The sequence below is a fragment of the Onthophagus taurus genome, chromosome 7 (genome assembly GCF_036711975.1).
Source record: "Onthophagus taurus isolate NC chromosome 7, IU_Otau_3.0, whole genome shotgun sequence".
NCBI lineage: Eukaryota > Metazoa > Arthropoda > Insecta > Coleoptera > Scarabaeidae > Onthophagus > Onthophagus taurus.
The window spans coordinates 17,488,627-17,513,008 of record NC_091972.1 but is presented as its reverse complement, the minus strand read 5'-3'; the positions used below and the strand labels follow the sequence as shown (position 1 = coordinate 17,513,008).

Sequence of the window (24,382 nt, the reverse complement as noted above, 5' to 3'; positions counted from 1 at the left end):
TTTAAGATTAATTATTTTACCTAACAAAAAAGGCTATTAATCCATGAAAAACACATTTTTAATTACACTGAAAGAGAAAAAAAAAATACAGATTATACAAAAAATAAAATTATTTTCCCAAAGCTATGTTTTTAGCAGTTATATCTGGACAATCATGAATACCATCAGTATCAATAATTTGAACTTTAAAGTTTGGCAAATTAACAATAAGCCTTTGTTGAATTTCTATAACACACTTTTTCATTAAATCATAAGCTTGTTCCTTTGTTAATGAGTCCAAATGATAACGATCCATAATCGCTAATGAAAAGAATCCTCCATACCCATGAGCTGCATACCTAACAGAAGCAAGTGATGCTAAATAATCCATATAATAAAGTTGTGGTCCTGTTTGATCATCGAAACCAGCCAACATCAAATTAACTTGATATGCACTCTATAAGAAAATATTAAAACAACTTTTTAAACAAAGATGTTAAATAAATCAACTTACTCTACTCCTTAAAGCTTCAGCTAAATTTCTTCGAGTAAAGTTTGCTGCGGCGCTAGGACTTAATTCATAACCATTCCTCATTTTGTATAATTGAATATTTTTCGCGATATATTCAGCAAATTGAGTTGTATCACCTTTTTCACCAACAATTGCCATAACAAGCTTTTTTGATAACGGAAAAAGCTTATTTTCGTCTATAAAAGAACAATGTTTTAAAAAGATAGAAATGATACAAAATTAATAAATATAATTACCGGACTTCATAACCATAATGCTGTGAGCGGTGGTCATATCGGTCGCGATCATCACGAAGTCTTTAAATTTAATTCCAATTATACACTCCATTTCGACTTCTTCGGTTTTTGATTTGTAATAATAATGACAAGTAATGACTTTGCAAACGTTAAGTTTTTAAGGTTAGGATGTTTGGTGTGAAGTTTGTTTTAATCGGTAAATTTTGTCGCCATCTATGTTTGAATAGAGGAAATGTTAAAACTCAAAATAATTGGACCGCGTTATACATCACTTAACTAAGCGACATTTTATCGTTTTTAGAGATTTTCATGCTGTCTAGAATACCGAAAGACCTAAAATACTATTTGTTTTAAAGGATAAAGCTAAAACTAGAACTACCATAAGACCTAGAACAAGAATCATTCAGGTTTAGCCGTCTTGAGAGACGTGGGGCTAAATCCGAATGTTTCTAGTTTTCGGTCTAGTGTTAGTTCTAGTGGGAGTGGTAAGTAGCCCTATTTAGCATAAGATATTACTATGTTGTATATTTTCATTGAACAAAAACTAGAACGAGAACTAGAAACAGTCGGGTTTAGTCGTGAAGATAGCAATTCAATTTTAAATATTAATACCAACCATTTTTTTTTTTTTTTTATTATTATATTTTTGTTTTTGTGATAAATATTAAGACATTTTATAAAAATTAAGAATATCTCAAAATGACATTCGACATTTCAAACCGGAAATTGCTTATATCTCGAGTAATATTGCAATTAAACGTATCATGTTTGAACTAATTTTAAAGGATTTTTCACGTCGATTACAAATATGTCAAAATTGACGTTGACATTTTAAACCTGAAGTTAGTTATCATATAATAGAAGTTTCATAACTGAAGTTAACCTGGTGTTAGTCACTTTTCCGCACTTTCTTTTTATATTTAATGTGTTTTTTGGGTGATTTCACATTGATTAAAGAAAATCGTCGATTTTTAAGCCACATGATGATTCTTGAATTTTTCCCAAGTTTCTTAATATTTCTTTTAATAATCTTAACTAACTTTAATAATCTGATTTCGACTTTGATATGTGAACTTTTTTAACAAAACAAAAAGAAATATTAAGAAACTTGTTTGTAAAATGGATAAGATGAGAGATGTTAATCTATTTGTAGAGTCTCTGAAGATGGCCAAGGGCCGAAACTAGTTAGACTTAAATTCAAAAAGTTTTTACACGAAACATCATTTTGACTCTAGTATTTGTGATTAAATTTATGCGACGACTTACAGAAACACCCTGTATCGTAAAACGACTGACCAAGCGGATTCTGTGCTTGTGATGGCTGTCATCAGTGTTCGGTGATAAAACTAGATAGGCACACAAAGAATTTTCAATAGTTTGAGCCTGTCTATTCTGAGAAGTCATATTTTTAGAGAGATGAAAACGAAAATCCCGTTTTTCTCAACATTGTTCATTTGTCGCTTAGTCAAGTGATGCATAGCGCGGTCCAGTTCTTCTTTCTTCGTATCTAAGGAAATTTGGTGTTTGAACCAATATAGGTTCTTATTTACTACGTGCATCGACCATGTCTCTCAGTACATTTTGTAGTCGTTGAATGATTTGAATATTGTAGGCTGTATAACCATACTGGCTTTAGTACTTACTTATAAAGGAGCAGTTTATTGTGGGTAACTGGGAGTTCTTTGGAGCAATCAGTACATTTTTCTATATTAAACACTTCTTCACATGGGCTTTCCAGCGTAGCCTTGCGTCTAAGGTCATGCCCAGGTATTTCGCCGAGTTAGCATGTGTATATGCTGTTTTAATTTAATGGTGAAGTCTACATGTACAGACTGGCTTTCATTCAACTTGATACGCCATGTTCTGGTCCAAATATTTATTTTGTCCATAGAGGATTGCAACTTTTCTGCCACCTCTCCATGATTTTTTCTTATTGCCATGATAGCTGTGTCACGTTTAAGATCAGAAATACCACTAGTGTATAACAAGTAGAGTACTGTGCCGAGCACACTACTTTGTGGCACTCCAGCCTGGATATTTCTTAAGTTAGAATAGGCCTCCTTCTGCTTTATTCTAAAACATCTTCCTGTAAGATATGATTTTATTAATTAAGAGTGCGGTTGTGGCAAGATCCATAACACTTCGTGCCAGACTTTATCAAAAGCTTGGGCTACATCAAGCAATATTGCAGAACAGACTTCCTTTCCCTCTAAAGACTTTTCAATACTATTTGTAATCCTGTGTATCTGGTCTATTGTAGAGTGGTTTAAGGGAACCAGGAATTTTACTTCAGAGAGAAATGACTAGATTTTCAACATATATACAGATGTATCACAGGTGCATGTTCCGAAAAGAAGTGTCTCATCGGGATATATGCTCCTATCCTAGGGATAGAGGAGTATTATCATCTATCTATATTTTCAGCCCAAGCATATTCAATACTTAGGTACATCACTAACCATATACTATTAGTAAAAGAGAGATCGATCCCCAAGGCGGTGATCATTACTGAAACTATAATTATAGAACTAAATTACATCCCTACATAACAGAGTCCATAAAATTATTATATACAAATACCTACTAGACATGGATGTAACTCTGATCTAGGTTTTGATGCATATTGGAATTAAGGGCAGCGAGAAGCCGGATGAATTGGCGAATAGGGGTCACCACGAAGAAACTCTGAAAATAATGATCCATGGAGAAGAGTTATATCAACAAATCAAAAATGAATTAAACCATGAATGAGAATAATAATGGATAAGATCAAATAGAACCATGATGTCAACCGACAATATAAAAAATTATTTGGTATAAAACAACGCCTTTTGTGTCACATCATTTCTCTACGCTTATTGTCAAGCTGAGATTGGGGCACACACTTACCCCCTAATATCTCTTGTTTTCTAAAGGTGGTATTGTCAAACGGTCCCTCTATGTCAAGGAAATCTCCCAATATAGACTCCTTCGAATCGAGTTCTTGCTCAATGCGCACCACCACCATGTGTAGGGCCATCTTTGGTTATAAAGGTTACTGTAACCCTCCTCCTGCTGAGATGAAAACGAAAATCTCGTTTTTCTGAACATTATTCATTTGTCGCTTAGTTAAGTGATGCATAACGCGGTCCAATTAAACAACACAATTTTTCAAAACATTTTATATTTAAGAAAAAAACTAAAAAATACATTTTAATTTTACCCTTAACAATAACACTACTTATATAAAAAATTTCTTCACTCTCCTTTAATTAATTCAACATCAATTTCTTCATTATTTCTTTTAATCTTGATCCGGATTAGGACTTGTAGGTGAATAACCCGGAGACGACGGCGAATATCTAGGCGGCTGTGGTGAATAAGCAGGACTCGCAGGAGAATAACTAGGCGAAGTTGGGGTATACGTCGGTGAAGTAGGTGAATATTTTGTACTGTGCGGTGAATATTGTGGGGAAGTAGGAGAATAATTAGGTGAAGTCGGGGAGTAATTAGGCGAAGACGGTGAATACCTTGAACTTGCCGCTGGAGTATGTTGCGGAGATGATGGTGAGTAATTTGGTGAAGAAGGGGAATAACCAGGTGAAGTAGGCGAGTATTGCGGACTTCCTCCAGCGAACGACGGAGAAGTCGGCGAATAACTCGGAGACGTTGGTGAATATTTAGGCGAAGCTGGAGAATATGAACGAGAAGCAGGTGAATAACTTGGACTACTAGGCGAGTAATTTGGAGAATCTGGAGTGTAACGTGGAGAAGATGGTGAATAATTTGGAGAAGTTGGTGAATAATTAGGCGACGATGGTGAATAAGTTCTAGAAGTAGGGGAGTAACTTGGAGAAGTTGGAGAATAACTTGGAGATGTTGGGGAATATCCCGGTGACGTTGGAGAATAATTCGGAGAAGTCGGGGAATAACTCGGCGAAGTTGGTGAATAACTTGGAGATGTACGCGAGTAATTAGGTGAAGTTGGGGAATAACCCGGACTTGTGGGAGAATAACTCGGTGAAGTAGGAGAATAACTCGGAGATGTCGGCGAATAACTCGGAGAGGTCGGAGAATAACTCGGCGAAGTCGGAGAGTAACTCGGCGAAGTCGGTGAATAACTAGGTGAGGTTGGAGAATAATTTGGGGAAGTTGGACTATAATTAGGACTGGTTGGCGAATAACCAGGAGAACTCGGCGAGTATCCAGAAGAAACCGGAGTCAAAGATGGCGAAGCCGGTTGGAATGCCGGACTTGAAGGGCTATAAGAAGGAGATTGCGCGCATGGAGATGGCACGTAAGGTGACATTGCTGGAGATTGAGGTGTTGGAGACCACCCAGCACCATAAGCCGGCGACATTCCCGATGCGTCCGATGCAGCCGATGGCGAAAATGCAGGACCACCTGGTGTCATACCACTTCCAAGCAAATTTTGTGGCGACCAAACACTTCCTCCAGCAAACGGAGTTTGCGCTTGATTCCACGGAGTCATCCCACCACTAGGACTCATACTCGGTGTAGCAGCAGATCCAAAGAACATTCCCGATGACATCAAATCACCAGCGTGAGCTTGAGGAATAGCAATTCCCATTTTACATTTATCCGCATCCAATAACAAATCGAAACATCCCGTTCCCATTCTCGGCAATTGTCCCATTATAATATTCTCAGACACACCTCTCATTGGATCGACTTCTGCGTGCGAAGCTGCATCCATTAATACATCAACGGTTTCTTCAAAAGAACATCTCATCAAAGCACCAGTATCTTGTCTATTAATTCCGTGACGCGTAATCGCCATCAAATGACCTTTAGCGGTCATTACGTCACAAAGTAACGCAAGATGGCGGTAGTTTACGTACAAACCGTAAAATTGTAAAACGGCGTTCATTTCTTTTTCGACCGATTTACGTACGGCTTCGATACCAAGTACAGCGAATATTTCGCAAATATCGTTGGAGAATGTTCGTACTGGATCTACATCTCGTTCAGATAAAACTTTCATCATACTCGTTCCATCAGTTTCTAATAACCATTCTCCAATTGCTTTAAATTCGCCAGCTTCTGTGATCACAATACGTTTTTTAGCGTCAGTTTGTGGTAAATGCATGTATACTTTTGAAATGGCTTCGATTCCTTGCAATGTCATATCACTCAACATATTCGCTTCGATACATCTTAAGAACATGTCGTCGTCCATTTTGTCGATATCTTCGTCACCTCCTTCGCCGAATTTTCCATCGTCACTGTTCATTATTCGAATACGTAAAACTAATTTTTCTGCGTTATCATCGTTAAAAATGCAATTTAAATCATCTCCAAAACCTGCGTTGATTTTTTCAGCTATTTGTTCCATCGTTAATTTTTTATCGGTCATTCTTTTTCGGTCCAATTCAATACGAAGTAACCACGGCGAAATTCTAGTTGGGTCAAAATCAGGCATTTCATAATAAACATTAACGAATTCTTGATCTTCCGGAATCACAGTATTTTGGGGATCGGGGTCGTAATAAATAGCTGTATTCGCGGTTACTTTCCTTAAAGTTGTGTGTTCTAATCTGCATAAAACATTTTTGGCTTTTTCGGCATCGCGAGCGGCGGCACCGGTTAAGAAAACGGTTAGAGATGGGGCTTTAGGTTTTTTCGAGATATTAATAATTTCTTTTAATCTCGGGACACCCAACGTTACGTTCTTTGATGATACACCAGCAAAGTGGAAAGTGTTTAATGTCATTTGAGTGGCGGGTTCTCCGAGGGATTGAGCTGCTAAAGCGCCAACCATCTCACCGGGGTTTGCTTGAGCTTGTTGAAAACGAGTTTCAATTTCACCAATTAACCATTCAAAAGCGGCTATGTTTAATCGAAATTCTTCTGAAACACATTTAGTGCATAAAGTGGATCGAACTAAACATTGGAATAATAAAGTGGCGTTTTCGTTTGCTTGTTTTGAAAGGCGATCATCACCAGCGACGATGATACATTTTGTTAGGAGGTCGCGAACTCCGTGTATGACCCGTAACGGGGATAAATCTGTTGGGGCTCTTTTATTAATATGAAAGATTTTTTGTACGTTCCAAATCATTCGTTGCAAATTACATGGGAGTACGACTTTTGATTCTCCGTTTGGAAAGATTTGTCTTAAAGCTTCCCTATCTTTTTGCAATTGATCCCATTCCCTTTCTAATTCTGATATGACTTCACCTGAACCCATCAATTCTCTTATAACATCCTCATTAAATACTCTGCGCAAATAACGTTCATTGCTTGGATCAAATCGAAACTTTCTTTCAAACGATTTATTGCTTAATTTAATTGTTGGGAGCGTTTGGAATTCGACCATTTCGCCACAAAGCCCGTCTTCGCCGTATCTTAACTGAATTAATTGCCCGACGGAGTTACGTACGGTCCCGTCGTAGTTTACCATAACGGATTCCATGGCTTTTATCAATCGACGTTGGATGTAACCTGTTTCGGCTGTTTTTACAGCTGTATCAATTAAACCTTCACGACCACCCATAGCGTGGAAATAAAATTCTGATGGAGTTAACCCGGCTAAATATGAGTTTTCAACGAAGCCTCTTGATTCAGGACCGTAATCGTCTTTAATAAAATGAGGAAGCGTCCTTTTACGAAATCCGAAAGGAATTCGTTTACCTTCAACGTTTTGTTGCCCCACGCAAGCAATAACCTGCGAAATATTAATATTCGAACCTTTCGACCCGGAAACTACCATAGCTTTTAAATTATTATATTCCGTTAAAGATTTTTTAGCCGAACCGCCAGTTTTGTCACGAGCGTCGTTTAGGATTCTGTTTACTTGATTTTCGAAGGTTTGCCTTAAAGTGTTACCGGGAGTCGGTTCGAGTTCCATGTTGTGGGCTTTTTGAATAACCTCTATTACATCTTCTTTGGCTTTTTTGATCGCTTTCTGAATTTCTAAGTAAGTTTGAGGATCGGCGATTGTATCTCCAATACCGATACTGTGACCTTCATATAAAAGCCAATTATTAATTACAGTTTGAATGTTACCGTAGAATCTACCGCAAACTTCATGTCCTAATTCTAACATACAAATATGAAGAAGAGAACCGGCTGATGTTCCCAATGTTTTTTTACATAAAATTCCCATTATTAATTCACCATGTTCTACCATTACCTATAAATTAAAAAAAAAATTATAGATAATGATCAGATATAACTACAATGGTGATGAGGAATGGGTAGATTAACACGTTCGCTGCCGTCAATAGTGGACCATCAACCGACCTTATATGCCGCCGATTTTTGTTGTCACTGGTTATAGATTCAGTTGTCACTAGAGGGAACTTATATTGTTCCTATAAGCTCACTTATTCTGTATGGAATGCTGTCTGTGCCATGCGCTTCAGGGTGAAACATAGTCCAGTCACTGTTTGTATTTGAGCATTAGTAACAAATCCTTGAAAAGAGGTTATCTTTACTTCTACGTTTTGTGAATGCTGGGTAAACATGAGTTACGAAGACGAGCAAAAGAAATTGCAAGCGCTTTGGGATAAATTCATGTCGGATGAAGACCAGTTACAAAATGATGCAACATCCGATAATTATTCCCCCAGTTCCTCAAGTGATGAAGAAAAGGAAATCTCAAATCACAAGAAAAGTGGTTGCAACAAAATCACATATTATAAATACAGCATCTAAGCAAAAAAAAGCCTAACAAACCATCAACAAAAATAGCAACAAGGTATTTCTGCTCATAGTTCTTCACAGGGCTAGTTCACGACTATAGGGAAGCAGAGGCTGCGGATAGAACCATTAATGAAGAAATATTACGCTATTTGGATAACCACGAAAACAAGGCCAGAAACATTGATGAAAAGAATGAAATTTCAGAATGGATTCAAATTGATGATAAAAGCAAGTTTGACAAAATTTGATTTCAAAGAATATCGTACAAGGAGTCGCCAAGATATATTAGAGCAATATTTCGACAAATCCCCATACGACTTCTTCAAATTGTTTATCAGTGAAGAAATTTTGAACTATATCATAATCGAGACAAATCGATATACACAACAGTTACATCCGCAGGGACCAACAATTCATGCATGGCAACCAGCAAATAATAAAGAAATTGAAGTATCTTTTCGGTGTGTTACTTTTGATAGAATTAGAGCGTCTGCCCCCTAACATAGATTAGGGTATGAGCACCGTTTATGGCCATTTCAGATAAAGTCGTTGCGCATTAAGATTCTAATAGACAGTACTTGAAAAGTAAGTGCATTACAGAACTCTGTCAGACCCTAATTCAACACAGACGGTGTTAGATAGCGATTCCGATATTGAAACAATTTGAAAAAGGTTTCCATGTTTTAGCTGATGTGTTGTTTAATCTTTTATTATTTTAGCCTATGAAGTATATGATCACTAGGGCTCGGATTTTATGCAAAATGCATCTTCTTTATTTTCTGGAATATTTTTTTCAAAATTGGTTTCTGTGCGAATTACATAAAAATAAGGCAGATGATACAATAAAAAAATTGCATATTTTGCATATTTTTACAATTTTTTTGATTGTTGCATAAATTAGCCTTTTACTGCATATTTTCGCATATTTTGTCATTTTACTAGATTTGTTTCTTGTTGCTTAATAAAATAAAATATAGTGACTGCGTGATTTTTAAATATGCGAACATACCTTTTAGTTTAAAGCACAGTACAGGATATTTTTTGATTGCTGGTTGGTTTCTTCTGGTTTTCAACGATTCACGAAACATGCGGGGAATCCCTAGCGCAGTTGAGTTTAAGTTTAAGGAAATCCCCAACCATAGTTACTGTGGCTGTGTTCAGTGTGTGTGAACATTAATCTACTAATCCATAACAACAATGCCTAATGTGTCTTGTGTCCCAGTGGATAAAAAGTTATCCCGAACTAAATTTAAATAATGAGGAATTATTTTGTAAAACTTGTGCCAAAGTTGTAAGTATTTTTTTAAAAATTATGTCGTTACGTTTTAGCCAACGATTTAAGTTAAAAATTAGAGTTTTCAGAGGAGTTGCCAATGGTTTGTTCCGAAATCGTTTTTCTCATAGACTTTTACACTAGGAGTTAAAAAAATGGAAAGATGTTAAATTAAAACTATATAATTTAACAATATTAAATTTGATGTCCCATCTTCTTGGATACATGTTTTTACATATGTTTCTAGACAATCGACAATAAAAAATACGAATCTGTTTTATAATCTCAGAATTAAATTTTCATCAGTTAGAGTATCTATGGCTAACTTTTTGAATTATTTTTTTTTAAGATAACGTGTCAGAGGAAGAAAATAAATAGAACAACATGTGAAAAGTGCAAAACATATATAAAAATGTGATAGAAATAGATTGATAACAACTATGAAAAAGGTATATGTTTGCATATATCCACATATTTTTGCATATTTTGAATAAAAAGCTTGCATATTTCCTATAATTTGACTGCATAAAAATCCGAGCTCTAATGATCACAAATATGTTAGTTTCAAAGTATTTAATAATATTATAACCATAAATTGAGGTTAAGCGTGTTTTTGATTACGTGGCCATAAGTAGAGCGAATTTTGTGAAGTTTGCCAGCTATAGCCATGATGTGGCCATAAGTGAATTAGCGTAAACGCAGTTATGGCTATTCTGTTAAATTTGATGCTTTAATGGATTTTGAACAACTTTGTTTTATTTACAAGACTCTGTTGCCATGGCTGAGAAAAATAAACAGAAACGGTTCCAGTACTCTCCATTCATTAAGGCCCTGTTCACATAACAAAAATCTGACGCGTGATTTATAAGCGCAATGTATTTAAATACAATCGTTCATATGAGTACATATGAGAAGAAAATTCAAGAAGAGCTGAAGATGGAGAGAAAGAAAAAAAGGTTAATTCAGAAAAATAAAGTAGAGGAAGCGCAAAAGGCAAAGAAGACGAAGAAGACTAAGGAAAACTGTTTAGAAGAGTGGAATGAAAGCGGGAGCAACTTAGACGATATTAAGACAAAAAATCAAGAAACAATTAATATGTATGGAGTTACAGACCTGCAGGAAGGTGATTACGCTTTGGCTTCATTTAAGAGCGTTGGAAAATGAGCTATGGTCCATTACAAGTATGTTGCAAAAATTTTATGCGTGTCTAAAAAGCTTAGACCAGACTAACACATTTCAAAGTGGTAGACATATAACAAATGTGCCATTACAAAGGAATGCTTCCAGAACACGAACTGAAAAATGTTGGTCGAAATATGATGTTTCTTTTCCGCAGTGCTGTAGACGTATTTGAAAAACACTAAATGTATTCATCTCCTTATCTTTCTCCTTTTTGTTTTGCGTGTTAATTTGGTACGTTTGTTCAGTTTTTGCCTGTAGAAGAAACAATTAGTTTCGAAATATAGCAAAGAAAAATGTAGTTCTCGTTTTTTCTTGTACTGATCGCTACACCCAATAACCTTACCATAGAAAGATAAAATGACAATCACTGATTTCAGGGAGAAACTTATAGAATTACTTCTCAAACATGGAAAAACTATTGAAGCAAATGAGGAGTGTGACTGTGAAGACTCCACAGATAATCACCAGATGGAATATACAAGTAAACATATACAATGCTCCATGTGCTACAAAAATATGCAGGAAGAATTTGGCAGAAAAGAAGCCCAGAACAAAAACTGCAAGATCGCATTGGAGTTGTATGATTTGTAAAAAAAATATTGCGTTACTTGCTTCATTCAAAACCACTATGCAGCTCAAAAATAAATAAATGTTTTATTTATATATCATAAATAAATGCACTATGTATTATTGACATTCGTTTTTTATTAAGAAAAAAGATTAAACTAGTTTTTTACTTATTAAATCGAAATGAACAGATTTTTCTCTGAGGCCAAATATATGAAAATGCTTGTCTTGTCACGTCGAATTTAGGTCCGTTATATAATATAGGGACAGAATGGCACTTCCACTCATCTAGTGATGCATGAAAGGTAAGTTCAACATGTGGCACACGAGTTGCACCACGCCGCACAAAGACATAAATTTATGAGGCATGGATGTCGCCCCACGCTGCAGCGAACGTGTTAAGTAGCTCAGGCATCATTGCCCAGATAAAGGAGGAGGATGCAAGAAGTGTGACCAAGGATGGGATGGGAGGATGCAGTCAACTAGGACAAAAAAAAATATGATAAGGGGCAAAATCTTGAAGAGAGAGGCCAGAGACAGGGAAAATTGAGGGAGGACAAAACCCGATTTGGGCTGTAAAGTCATAAAGACTTATATAGATAAAGATTTACATACTTTTGTATCTCCTGGTGAAATCCATTTATAAGGACCATCATCCTCTTCATCAGGATGTGTTGAATGCGTTCTAATCATATTTACATTTCCAGGAATAATCAATGAAAACAATTGTTTCCCCGTCCATAAAGGTTTAGGTTTTAAAATAGCGGGTCGAGGCATTTTTCCATCCCAAATTGGCAAAAACATCAATAAATTCATCATTTGCTCCTTTTCAATAAACACATCTCTTTTGGTCATTTTTCGAACTGCCGTTAAAGTGTCCTGTACAATGCCCATGACGGGTTTATTCGCTTGCGGGGTTATAATCTGACGGGGAGTGATATGTAAGTTTTCGACTTCAGCCCTCGTTTCCATACTTTGCGGAACGTGCAAATTCATTTCGTCGCCATCAAAATCGGCGTTATACGGCGACGTACAACTTAAATTCATGCGAAATGTTGACCATGGAAGAACTTTAACTCGATGACCCATCATACTCATCTTGTGAAGGGTTGGCTGACGATTGAAAATTACTAAATCGCCATCGCGAATGTGTCTCTCAACTCTGTTAGGGAAATTAATTAAAAATTTATAATAATTAATTTTTGAAACTTACTTGTAACCGCATTGAAGATGTAAATCTGACGGTTTTGGATGAAATCTAAGATCGATTCTCTCACCATTATCACGAACAATATATTTAGCACCGGGATATTGAGAATTACCACGTTGTACTAATTCCATCATTCTTAAATTAATAAAAATTAAAAATAAATCTTATTTTCTTATTAATTCCTTACTTATCAAAATTAAATGGAGTAACAATTTCCGGGAACGTTAGATTTTGAGCAATACTTCTTGGAACTCCAACTTGATCAATTCTCAAATTGGGATCTGGTGTGATTACAGTACGTGCTGAGAAATCAACACGTTTTCCCATGAGATTACCTCGAATCCTACCTTCTTTGCCTTTTAATCGAGCTTTAACCGCTTTTAATGGTTTCCCAGATTTTTGCATGGCACTATAATACATGAAATTTAAATTAAATCGGTTTTTTTTAAATCAGAAATTGATTACCGTGGCATTCCGGGCATATCATTATCAACTAACGTTGCGACATGAAACTGCAACATTTTGATGTTTTCTGATATCACATGAGCAGCCGCCCCGGAACTCTCATTTCTTTGCAACTCATTATTTGATTTAATAATATCGGCTAATTTATGTGTTAAATCATCTTGATTTTTTGCTGAACCATACATAACAACAGCTGGTCTTACAGGTAATGGTGGAACTGGTAAAACTGTGACAATCATCCAATCGGGGCGTGCAAATTTCGGATCCATGCCCAAAATAAAACATTCCTCATCCGTGATATGTTTTAAAATTTCCCAAACTCGTTCTGCGGATACAGATATTTTTTTCTCTTGCGAATCTTCATTAACGTGTTTCCATTCGGCTGTTAAATCCAAACCGGATCGCCGCAAATTTGGTTGGTAACGGCCGCACCCACCGTGACCTTGTTTTTTTTGACTATTTGGGTCTTCACCTTCTTTTCCAACATCCATTTCATCACCGCCTTCGCAGATATTTTTACCTTTACATAATTCGTAAACGAAAGCCAAACGTTTACGAGGTTGACCCTTTGTTTTCATTACAACTTCTTTTATTTTTGGATTATTCTAATTGTAAGTAAAAAGAAAAAAATATTGATAAATTTCAGTTAAGGTACAATTTAACAGGCGACACTACTGGTTGTCTAAATACAATAAAGTCTAAATACACAGCAGAAAATGATAATCCGAAATGTAATTAAATGAAATATTTTAACAAAAGATCTATATTATTTCAATATTTCACATAAAAACTATATAAGTTATTATTATCCATGGAGAAGTCAAAACATAATCATTATTAACCATATAATTATTATATCTCTAACTCAAAAAAGTCTACATACAGTAGGTTACTCTTATACATACTATATCATTAACAATCAAACTATCATCCAAACTACATAAAGAAAGAATACGTCCAATAACATCCTTTTTAAAATTGCCTACACATAAAGTAGCTAATTTTATGCTTAATATATTTGAAGTAATCAATTTCAAACCTACATACTCAGTTCAAAATTCTCTTCAATTCATAGAAAGAACTAAACACATCAATTACAACAATAAAATATTGGTTTCATTTGATGTTACTAATCTGTACTCTAATGTGCCATAGACATCAGTTTAAATATAACCAATCAACTATTTCCTTCTTTTTTTTTTAAGAAATATGATACAATTTATCACTATACCATAGTCAAACATATAATAACTTTTGCACCTTTAAGAATTAATTTTATAAAATTAAAGGACTTCGTATGGGATTTTCCCTATCAAGTCTACTAGCTATTATTAATAATAATAACCCTTTTAAAGAAAATATCCACAGCTGGGTCAGATATGAATGATGTTTTTTGTGTCTGGGAAGAAAATAGTGCTTTACTTTTTGAATGTTTGGAATATTTGAGTAACCTACATAAAAACTTGCTTAAAGGGCGTAACAAATACTTTCGAGCTATGTTTATTTTCCACCAAACAATTGGATCAGAACTTCTGTCTATTACAGGTAAATTCAAAAATGCATTAATTTGCACAATTTGTGGCAATTTTTTCTCCATTGGCTTGGTTTGATGATGAACAAAGAGTACCAATGATATCATTATAGTTATGCCATAGTAATCTAATAGTATTGCCATAAAGATTTAGGTTCACTTGTAGACAGTTTTTTTTACATGAAGTATAGTATAAGAGCTGAAAGCAATATCCAATCTGACCTAAAGGTGTTTTGGGCTTTTACTAAGTCTAAGAAGAGTGCAGATGACATAAAATGGAACTGATGTCGGTGACGGTGTCGGAGTATGCTCATTGTTAGCTGATTTCTTTTCTTCAGTTTTTGTTGATCCTTCTCCAATCCAACAGAATGTGGATTGTGTGGAAACAGATGCCCTTCCTTTGTGTCCGATGCAGTTTGACATGATTGAGGTTGAGGAGGCCATCAGGGTTACTGACAGTATTAGTACTGATGGTATCCATCAATTTTAATCAAGGAATGTTCACACTCTTCTGTCCCTTCCTTTAATTATTTCATTTAACGCTTCATTAGTAATGTGTATCTTTCTTTCATAGTGGAAGCAGGTTTTTTTTGTTCCCATTTTTAAATCTGCGGATTGTGGTGTTATATCTGATTACCACCCCATATCTTCTTTGCCAGTATTTATAGAAGTGTTTGAGAAGATGGTTTCACCACATCTATTCTTAACCCTTAAGTCTAAAATCAATTACAGACAACATGGTTTTTTGCTGGTAGCTCAGTTGAGAGTAATTTGCTTGAATATTACACAACAATGATGAAGTAGAACTGTTTAGTGATAATGAACCTAATTTTAGCGCGAGTAATTGTAGTAATAGTGACGATGATGGAACTGATGGTGACAATGAAAACATCAGTAATACTTGGAAATGAACCCAAAGTCATAATAACTTTCAACCCACAGTTTACGACTTTGATAGTACAAATTGTGGGATTATAGAAAATTTTGTGGTAGAAGACAGTTGTAATCCCTATGCTTATTTTGTAAATTTTTTTGATGGGAAAATTATGGAGCTTCTTGTGATAAAGACAAACAGATGTCAACAACAATGTACTACAGATGAAGAGGGTGTGAAGAGGTGTAATGGATTACTCATAGAATATGCGCTTGATAAATAAAGCGGATATGCAGATAACCACAATTCAATGCGTACAAAAATCATCAAGTAGCATAAAAAATTATTTTGCCATTAGATAGATTTGTGTGTTTTGAACTGCTACAATTTATATAAGGTAAAAACGGGGGGATATGTGCCTCTACGTTAATTTCACAGAAAATTGATATACAAAATCTTAGAGCACCATGACACTCTGACTACAACAACACCCAGAAGAAATGGTGTAGGAAATTTAGATCGCACATCAGCGTCTTCCGTTATGGAGCAACATTATTTAGATCATTTACCGCCCATGGTTCATGTTATAAACTCTATTTACATTTTTAAATAACATATGTATGTTATTGTATATTATTACTATTATCATTTTAGTGTTTCTTCATATTATTGTTGGAGTATGTTATAATTAAAGATTTAGTCATTTAAATTAATTTACTCAACAATAAAGTCTACTAAGCATAAATATATCCCAACCTTAAAGGGTTAATTCATCATTATTACTGTGAACTGTAATTTAACTTGTGTACAACTGGTTGTTTGTGATACAGGGTTGACCTGTTTCTGTACCCACTTGGGAGAAATAAATAAGTTATACATTTTTATATAAAATAATACAGACTTCTAATATCCTTCCTTTAGAAATTTCATTGAATTACATTTTAGGAACTGAGATATTATCATTTTCTGGGTCTATATAGACTTTCTTTATTGTATCACAATACCTCTTTAGCAATAAATAAAACATAACCTCAATTTATAAAAATTGGAATTTCAAAATAACAACTTATAAATAAAAATATATGTACGATTTTTTTTTAATTAAAAACTTACTGGGCTGACTAATAATTTGCTGCAATAAAAGCAAACGCATCTTAATATTTTGATGGTTTTTGTAATAAACCCAACATGAAAGACAGGTTTTGAAAGATCAATGTGGCCAAAGTGTCCCGGACATTCAGTCATATTTCCTGCACAAGTTTGGCATCGAGAACTTCTATCGATCACCCCTTGTCTCGGATCCATAAGGCCACCAAGTTTTGGGCGTCCAGCTTCCATTGTTTCGGGAAAGCGTATGCCCCCTTCCGTAACTGACATGCGTCGCTAAAAATTGTAAAAAATAATCATCTTTCTATCATAAATCGGTACATTTTAAACATAAAAGTTAAAAAAATTAACATTTTTTTAATGATGATGCAAGTGCAACAAGCTCGCAAAATTTTTGTTGAGGGACAAATGTCTACACAAAAACATAAATAAGAAATATAGGTTAATTTCGATATTTCAGTAACTGATTTTATCGAAATAATGTGGAGAAATAAAAAACGAACGGAACTTACTATTTCATCCGGGCTAAGTATCCCAAATTGCACCTTTTTAACATTTCTAAGCGGAGCTTTGCTATCGTTGGTGGCCATGTTGAAACACACAACGATAACACTGTCGATTTACCTGCCATCCTTCAACTACGCATGAGTTCGTTTCATCGCCTCGACTAAACTCGCGCATGCGCAATACCAACCTAACTTTTACTACGTTTTAAACAAATTCGTTAATAATTATTAAATTCAATAATTGTGAATGTATAAAAAGTTATAAATATAATAATTACACGATAATTAGAATTATCAATATCTATCTTATGTTTGAGAAAGTAAATAAATTATATTTATTAAATCAAATATAGATGGCGCTTTAATATAATTTAAAATATTTTATATAAATACTAAAATTATTTATATCAATTAATTCAAATTATACAAATTTCTAATATATCTTAATAATAATATTTATTAATAATAATTTTTAATTAATTAATCATATATTTTTAAAATAACCAAATGTAGATGGCGCTAATGTAATAAGAATTAAGAATTGGTTAAATTAAAAAAAAACCTAACCTATTTTGCAGTTATAATAATTTATAAAATCTTGTAAAAAGGAACGAAACGTAATAAAAAGTAAATAAATGAAATGGCTGAAAGTTCTTCTTCATCAGAAATTTCTATTTATTCACAAATAGTTTCAGAATTTAAGCCGGTATGCATAATTATAATTATAACCTAAAAAATAAGTTATTTTATCACCTTATTTAGACAATAATAAAAGAAGTCTTTAAAATGCAAGCTAATAATTCAAAAATGAAACTAAATGATGAAGTAAGCGATGCTATTTGTAGATTATTGAAAATAATGGTGATTGAATGTGCTCTTCGAGCTACTAAGCAAGCTAAAAAGCAGAATAGAACCAAGATTACATTAGATGATGTGGAATTTATTTTAGTGCAGATGGTGTTTATTATTTGATGTTTTATTTTGATTAATATCTTTATTTTTTTTTCATTTTAGATGCTTGATTTTCCTTAAAATTAGTACTATACTAAAATTGATAGATGGCAGTGTCATTATTTATTATGATCTAAGATAAACGAGGATTACAAAAAATATTCTTGAATAAGGTGTTACTTTAACTTAAAAATACATATTTTAAATTAATCAAAAAAAGTCCATGTCATTGGCACCCCCTAAATCCAAAAACTCTTCATCATATTCTTGAGGTTGTCTTCCCGAGATTTCATTGATAACTTTTTGATCATCTGTGGTATCATTGTAATCGGTTTCTGGGGTTGGTGGTGGATTTTCAACCTCTTCATGTTCAGTTTCATCTCTTTCATTATTCCATTCCTTGGTCATTTTTTCTATACACAATTTATCTGCTGTTAATAATTCAGGTACTTTAATTCCTACAATTTGAATGTAAATTATATGAAAAGGAAATAAATGATATCATTTACCACTTTTCATTTTCATTTCTTTATATTTTTTCTTCTTTTGCATATTAATTAGTTGCTTTGATTTTTGACGTTCCTCTTCAAAAATTGTGTCTCTTTGTTCTCGAGTTAAATTGTCATCATGTTTAACTAAGAAAAGATAAACTCCACCTGGAGTTCGTCTTCGTGATTGATTCTAAATAAATTTTAAGATTATAATTGTGCTTCTCATTTTTTTTGTTATATTTACCATAATTAACATTCCTCCTTCTGCTTCGATTCTTTTAACTTCCATAAAAATTTTTACGGATTTTTCAACACCTAATACATTTACGATTTTTACTAAAAATGAGAAAATTAATGATATTAGATTAATAAAAATGTTTTACGTACGCAATAAATCCTCTTTAGTTTCTGATAACTTATTAGCCAACTCTCTTGCAATTTCTTCACAAGTATTTCCTTCATTTATAACCAAATCCATTAAAATTCTTGGAGCGCCTCTTCCATCTTCATCATCCTCCTCCTCCTGTTTTCCAATTAACCTCAAATTTTTATTTTTACGATCCTTTCTATTTCTTTTATTATTCACCCTTTCATTTACTTTAACATCACTTTTTTCTTTATTTTTTCTGGTTAAAATCTCCCGTAAATCTCTCCTTCCATTAAAGTTTTCATTAAAATTCTCGCGAACGGGAAAATCGTAAGATTCAACATCCCTCGATCGATTTTTTTTAGTAACATCACACGTATTTAATGTGTCAACAAGCACCTCTTCTTGAATTCGATTATTCCAAATGTTATATTTATGATTTACTGGTTTTGTTGCTGCTAACAGCCTGGGTCTTGGTTTTAATTTGGGGCGTTTTTGTTTTATACCTTCATCAGAATCACTGTTTGAGTCGCTCGATGTTTTTTTATAATCAGATTCTGAATCATTGCAGGGTGCTTGAGGTTTTATTATGGATGAAGAAAAACTTGAGTAGTTTTCTGGACGTTGTAGTGGAGTGTAACAATCGCTATCGTCACTTAACTATAAATTTAAACGTTAAATAGATGTTATGTGTTTATTTATTAATTACCTCTCCTTCTTCCAATGATTTATTCATTGTTATTGGAAAGTTTTTTAATCTTATTTATTGCTTTTACAACATAACCTTTATTGACATCAAACTTGTCAATTTGGCAAACTTGTCAAATTAATTTGGGTTAAAATAACTAGATGGCAGGATTATCTAATTTAATAATCCTTTTAAAAGCTTTAATTTTTAATTAAAAAAGATAAATATTGATATTTTTATTTAATGTTTATCCATTTATTTTAAGTTATTATCAAAAGTTTTATAAATGTTGGTATTTTAGTTATTGAACGTTTTTTTTTTAAACGTCAACTGTCAAAGAAGTAAATTGTTCAAAGTTGATTAAAGTGTTTAAATATTAGGATATATGGATGATAACCCAGGAATAAGTTTATTTCAAGGGAACGGATTGAATATAGATAGCGCCCTTCAAAATCAAGAGGAAGATGAAGATCTTGAAGATCAAAAACGGCGTCAAGAAGAGGTTAAAATTTTGTTAGGTTATAATTAAAAATTTTAATTTTTATTAATTGTAGATTCAAAATTTTCTAACAAAAGCGATGGACGAATTCAATTATGATGATCAAAGCACAATACATTCATCAACAAATGTTTCTGTTGATAATGGTTATCATCCGGTTGAAAATCAGGAAGAAAATGTCCTTTTTAATAAATATATTAGAAATACGAATCTTGATGATCAATTAAAAGTTTTGTATGAAATTAGAGTAAAAGAAGTGAAAGAGTTAATGGAAAAGGTTGGAAAATTGGAGATGGATATAGAAAAACAAAAAGATATCCATTCGAAAAAATGTATTTTGCTTGAAGCTGATAAAAATAAAGCTAAAATTTCATTGGAACAATCTCAAAAACTTTTACTTAGTAAAAGTGAAGAAATTGATTGTTTAGGTCATGAAGTTGTTAATTTACAAAGTCAAATTGCACAATTAGAGAAACAAATTGATGTTGTAAGTTAGAAAAAATGTTAACAAAAAAAAGGTTTACTTTATTTGTGTTTAAGATTACAGAGGAATATTCGCTTTGTAAACAAACAAATAAAGAACTTATGGATCAATTAGAAATTATGCACAGTGGTTTAACATCAAATACAATATCTGATCGTGTTTTAAAAGAACAACATCATGCTGAAGTGTCTCAAATGCATCATTTATTAGATGTTGCTAATACAAAATTATATCGGAAGGTAATGTTGATGTTATTTGCCTGTTTTTTCTTTAACTTTTATAATTTTAGGAAAAAGAATGTCAAGATTATGTGGAGAAATTAAATGCAATTGTCAAAGAAAAAGACCAAATTGTTGTTGAGAAAACAACAATCATTAATAAGCTAGCAGAGAATTTAGAAAGTGCTCAACAACAATGTCATGATTTGTTAGAAGTTATTAATAAAGTATCCCAAGAGAATAAAACTTTAAAATTATCTTCAAGTAAGAAATCATAAAAAAATAAATTATAACACAAAAAAATTATTTAAATTAATTTTTTTTTAGGTGAACTACAAGATTCAGCTCGAGTTATGAATTTAACTGAAAAAATGGAGTACATAAACGCGTTACAAAAAGAATTAGCTAAAGCTCAAGATAAGCATCGACAACATCAAGATCAAATTGAATTGATAGAGAGGACTTGCAATGATTTAAAACAAAAATTAAAGCATTCCAATGAGGAAAAAGAAAAAAATAAGGTTTTTATTGATTTCATTAATAAACAGGAAAAAGATAGAATTTATTTATTAATTTTAGATTGAAGTGGAAACTTGGAAATCGAATTATTCAAGCTTAGAAGAAAATTTTCGTAAAGCTGATGAAGAAATTTGCTCAATTCAAAAACAAATTCAAGGATACAGGTTAAAAATAGCCACTTTTTTTTATCAAAATTGTTTTAATTTAGCTTTTTAGGGGTAAATTAGAAGATCAACAACGTTACTATGAAGATAAAATCATTGAGTTAGAAGCAACTTTAGCTCAGTATGAAATTAAATTAACTCAAGATACTTCTGCTCAAGTTTCATTTAATTTTGGTCAATCTTCAAAATACGAAAACGGTAAATTTTAATTATTGATAATTAATACATTGATTTTAATGAATTGATTTAGATGAAAAACAAAAATTACGAAACGATCTTTTAATCGCGAATGAAGAAATTGCCCAATTACACTTGAAATTAACATCTGCTGAAAATGAAATTTCAAAACTCCAAATTTCTTCAAAATTAGAAAGGGAAAGGGAATCTTTAATTCGAAATCTGCAAGAAAAAGCAGCTCAATTTGAAAAAGTTATTAAAGAAAAGCAATTAAATCCTGATCGATTTTCGATTGGAATAAATACTGAAGATTTAAATAATGAAATTGATGAAATTAAAAAACAATATGAATCGGATTTTGTTAAACGCGAATTAGAAATAAGAGTTAATCTTAAAAATGATTATGATCGGCGTTTAGAACAAATCGAACATGATTTGGCTGAGAAATTACTTCAAACAAATAATGTCGAGATTAAGAAATGTACAAATTGCGAGGAATTATTACACAAATTAAGAAAATTGGAGGTGGTTAGTTATAATAAGGACGAAAATATTTTGGGGTTAAAATCACAAATGAAACAAGATAGAAATGCTGTTGCTGGGTTATTGGAGACTTGGAGGGATAAATTTATGGATATGGAGATTGAAAAGAAACAACTTTTAACAGAAAATTTACAAATAATGGGTCATTGCAATGAGTTAGAGAATAAACTTAAAAGTTATGATGTTGGAACTTCCAAACTTTATCACCTTATTAAAAAAGAATGCGAAGTAATTATTTTTTATAAAATTATATAAATTAATATAAATTTCTTTTATTATAGGAAACTATAAAACTTTGGAATAAAAATATGATTGAAAATTTACAAAAATATGTTAAACAACAAAAAGTATGTTTGACAAAAAGTCGGACAAAAATTGATGATATTTCTGAACAATTTGATGATGAGGTTACTTATTGAGTTAATGTAATTGTTGGGTTATTTTAATTTTTTGTTGTAGGTTGCTACAATTGAAATGAATTTTTTAAGAAAACAACATAATTTAGGTAATTTTAAAAGTACTAAACGTTAAATTGTGTTTTAGTTAACTTTAAGGACGTATTAATGTAAATATGCATTTAAATGATAATACAAATCAGTATTTTACTAATTACTTTTTAATTATCACAACAAACATTAATTAGTTTTCAGATTCTTTCTCAGTGCAATATCTAAAACTTTTTGTTGTATTTTTCTTCTTATTATTATTATTGGAGATCTGTCCATGTGTTAATTCTGAGGTTGTGTTACAATATATTACAGTACAACAAAGGAAAATAGATTTTTATATCTGTCCCAAATTGAGGACCTTGGCATGTACTGTCTTTTTTCTTGTAATAAATATTTTGGTTACAGTTTTTGTAGCAATATGACAAAACAAAATTTTTAACACTTGCTGACTTGCAAAAGCTGACTTACAATGCTCTTCAAAGATTTGGAGTTGTTGATGTGGTGAAATTACCACCAGAAACGGTAGATACAGTGTCAGATTGCAAGGACCTGGATGAAGATGTACTACAAAATACTTTACTGAAAGATATTTGTGGTGAAGTTGAATTACACATCACTGAGTCAGAAACTGCACAGGAACACAACCAAGAAGAAAAAGAAGGTTACTTTATCATCATCTGGGAAGAAAAATAGTCCAAGTTTTTCAATCGAATGTAGCTTCAATGATAAGCGACATCAAACTGAATTTGAAAGGGAAAATTCCAGTTGAAATGATGAATAGGTTAAATGATTTTGGAATTTCAATTAAACCTTCTAAATGCATTTTGGTGTGCAATCCATAAATTTTTTGAGCCATCACATTTCTCCTCAAGGCGTTCGTCTTTCAGATGATAGAATTAAAATTATTAAAGAATTTCCAATACCAAAAACTCTTAAACAGCTACAAAGATTTTATAAACTTTTACCATAGATTTGTTCCAAATTTTTCAAATATACTTGCACCTTTATATCATCTTTTGAATTTACTTTATAAAAATAAAAGCAAAGTTATTGAAAATTGGTCAGAAGAATGTAATCAAAGTTTTGAACTCTCCAAAACTCAATTAGCAAATTCAACTATTCTGGCTCATCCTTGTAAAACTGGTCAATTATCTTTATCTACTGACGCTTCCAATATTGGAGCAGTATTATCGCAAAAAATTGATAATTTATCACAACCCATCGCTTATTTTTCAAAAAAAACTATCGCCTTGTCAAGCAAAATACTCGACTTTTAATCGAGAATTGCCGGCAATTTATTCATCCATTAAATTTTTCGGACATTTTTTAGAAGGCAATCAATTTATTATCTACACAGACCATAAAGCAATAATAGCTTCATTATATTCAAAAACAGAAAAAACTCCACGTCAAAGTCGTTACTTAGACTTCATCGCTCAATTTTCTTCGGATATCAAATTTATCAAGGGAGACTCCAATATAGTGGCCGATACCTTGTCGCGCATAGATATTGACTCACTTGAAATTTCATATCCTAATCTTTTGGAAGCTAAAACTGCGCAAGAAAAAAATTGACAATTATCTTTTTTTTTTAAATAAACAACTACATTCTCATACAAAGTTCATTTTAGAACAAAAAGAAATATCACAATCAAAACAACCTTTATGGTGTGAAATTTCTTCATCAAAACCGCGTATTTATATACCCGTTGAATATCGTTTT

The 24,382-nt window shown here is 32.7% G+C and overlaps 5 protein-coding genes across 5 annotated transcripts; 2 read left to right on the top strand and 3 right to left on the bottom strand.

Annotated features, from left to right (window-relative positions):
- Nucleotides 1–40: 40 nt before the first annotated feature.
- On the bottom strand, nucleotides 41–921 carry LOC111420341 (proteasome subunit beta type-2-like). The gene is made up of 3 exons (XM_023053319.2): nucleotides 748–921; nucleotides 494–687; nucleotides 41–436 (listed from the first exon to the last, which is right to left on the bottom strand). Exons 1-3 carry the CDS (start codon nucleotides 836–838, stop codon nucleotides 110–112), a joined length of 612 nt encoding a protein of 203 aa, XP_022909087.1. The 5' UTR covers nucleotides 839–921; the 3' UTR covers nucleotides 41–109.
- Nucleotides 922–3,893: 2,972 nt separating this feature from the next.
- Nucleotides 3,894–17,238, bottom strand: LOC111420547 (RNA polymerase II subunit RpII215). Its single transcript, XM_023053570.2, has 7 exons — nucleotides 17,116–17,238; nucleotides 16,610–16,879; nucleotides 13,092–13,696; nucleotides 12,814–13,035; nucleotides 12,630–12,761; nucleotides 12,032–12,578; nucleotides 3,894–7,882 (listed from the first exon to the last, which is right to left on the bottom strand). Exons 1-7 carry the CDS (start codon nucleotides 17,191–17,193, stop codon nucleotides 4,031–4,033), a joined length of 5,706 nt encoding a protein of 1,901 aa, XP_022909338.1. The 5' UTR covers nucleotides 17,194–17,238; the 3' UTR covers nucleotides 3,894–4,030.
- Nucleotides 17,239–17,630: 392 nt separating this feature from the next.
- Nucleotides 17,631–18,215, top strand: LOC111420537 (centromere protein X-like). Its single transcript, XM_023053560.2, has 3 exons — nucleotides 17,631–17,815; nucleotides 17,872–18,066; nucleotides 18,124–18,215. The coding sequence occupies exons 1-3, from the start codon at nucleotides 17,750–17,752 to the stop codon at nucleotides 18,139–18,141; spliced, it is 279 nt and encodes a 92-aa protein (XP_022909328.1). The 5' UTR covers nucleotides 17,631–17,749; the 3' UTR covers nucleotides 18,142–18,215.
- LOC111420528 (phosphorylated adaptor for RNA export) lies at nucleotides 18,161–19,746 on the bottom strand. The gene is made up of 5 exons (XM_023053548.2): nucleotides 19,628–19,746; nucleotides 18,939–19,578; nucleotides 18,796–18,887; nucleotides 18,570–18,741; nucleotides 18,161–18,518 (listed from the first exon to the last, which is right to left on the bottom strand). Exons 1-5 carry the CDS (start codon nucleotides 19,652–19,654, stop codon nucleotides 18,271–18,273), a joined length of 1,179 nt encoding a protein of 392 aa, XP_022909316.2. The 5' UTR covers nucleotides 19,655–19,746; the 3' UTR covers nucleotides 18,161–18,270.
- A 180-nt stretch (nucleotides 19,747–19,926) lies between these two features.
- Nucleotides 19,927–22,819, top strand: LOC111420556 (putative leucine-rich repeat-containing protein DDB_G0290503). Its single transcript, XM_023053580.2, has 10 exons — nucleotides 19,927–20,108; nucleotides 20,161–20,592; nucleotides 20,646–20,828; nucleotides 20,879–21,071; nucleotides 21,135–21,328; nucleotides 21,387–21,490; nucleotides 21,543–21,688; nucleotides 21,741–22,438; nucleotides 22,492–22,617; nucleotides 22,670–22,819. Exons 1-10 carry the CDS (start codon nucleotides 19,992–19,994, stop codon nucleotides 22,739–22,741), a joined length of 2,265 nt encoding a protein of 754 aa, XP_022909348.2. The 5' UTR covers nucleotides 19,927–19,991; the 3' UTR covers nucleotides 22,742–22,819.
- The last annotated feature ends 1,563 nt before the right edge of the window (nucleotides 22,820–24,382 follow it).

Coding starts and splice junctions, on each gene's coding strand:
- LOC111420341 (XM_023053319.2), bottom strand. CDS start 838: ATGGAGTGTATAATTGGAATTAAATTTAAAGACTTCGTGATGATCGCG. Junction 688..747: donor CATTATGGTTATGAAGTCCG/GTAATTATATTT, acceptor GTTCTTTTATAG/ACGAAAATAAGCTTTTTCCG. Junction 437..493: donor CTGAAGCTTTAAGGAGTAGA/GTAAGTTGATTT, acceptor ATTTTCTTATAG/AGTGCATATCAAGTTAATTT.
- LOC111420547 (XM_023053570.2), bottom strand. CDS start 17,193: ATGGCCACCAACGATAGCAAAGCTCCGCTTAGAAATGTTAAAAAGGTG. Junction 13,697..16,609: donor GCAAATTATTAGTCAGCCCA/GTAAGTTTTTAA, acceptor ACTTACAATTAG/AATAATCCAAAAATAAAAGA. Junction 12,762..12,813: donor ACTCCATTTAATTTTGATAA/GTAAGGAATTAA, acceptor TATTAATTTAAG/AATGATGGAATTAGTACAAC.
- LOC111420537 (XM_023053560.2), top strand. CDS start 17,750: ATGGCTGAAAGTTCTTCTTCATCAGAAATTTCTATTTATTCACAAATA. Junction 17,816..17,871: donor TAGTTTCAGAATTTAAGCCG/GTATGCATAATT, acceptor CACCTTATTTAG/ACAATAATAAAAGAAGTCTT.
- LOC111420528 (XM_023053548.2), bottom strand. CDS start 19,654: ATGAATAAATCATTGGAAGAAGGAGAG. Junction 19,579..19,627: donor AATCATTGGAAGAAGGAGAG/GTAATTAATAAA, acceptor TTAAATTTATAG/TTAAGTGACGATAGCGATTG. Junction 18,742..18,795: donor AAGGAGGAATGTTAATTATG/GTAAATATAACA, acceptor AAATTTATTTAG/AATCAATCACGAAGACGAAC.
- LOC111420556 (XM_023053580.2), top strand. CDS start 19,992: ATGGATGATAACCCAGGAATAAGTTTATTTCAAGGGAACGGATTGAAT. Junction 20,109..20,160: donor AAAAACGGCGTCAAGAAGAG/GTTAAAATTTTG, acceptor TATTAATTGTAG/ATTCAAAATTTTCTAACAAA. Junction 22,618..22,669: donor CTGAACAATTTGATGATGAG/GTTACTTATTGA, acceptor TTTTTGTTGTAG/GTTGCTACAATTGAAATGAA.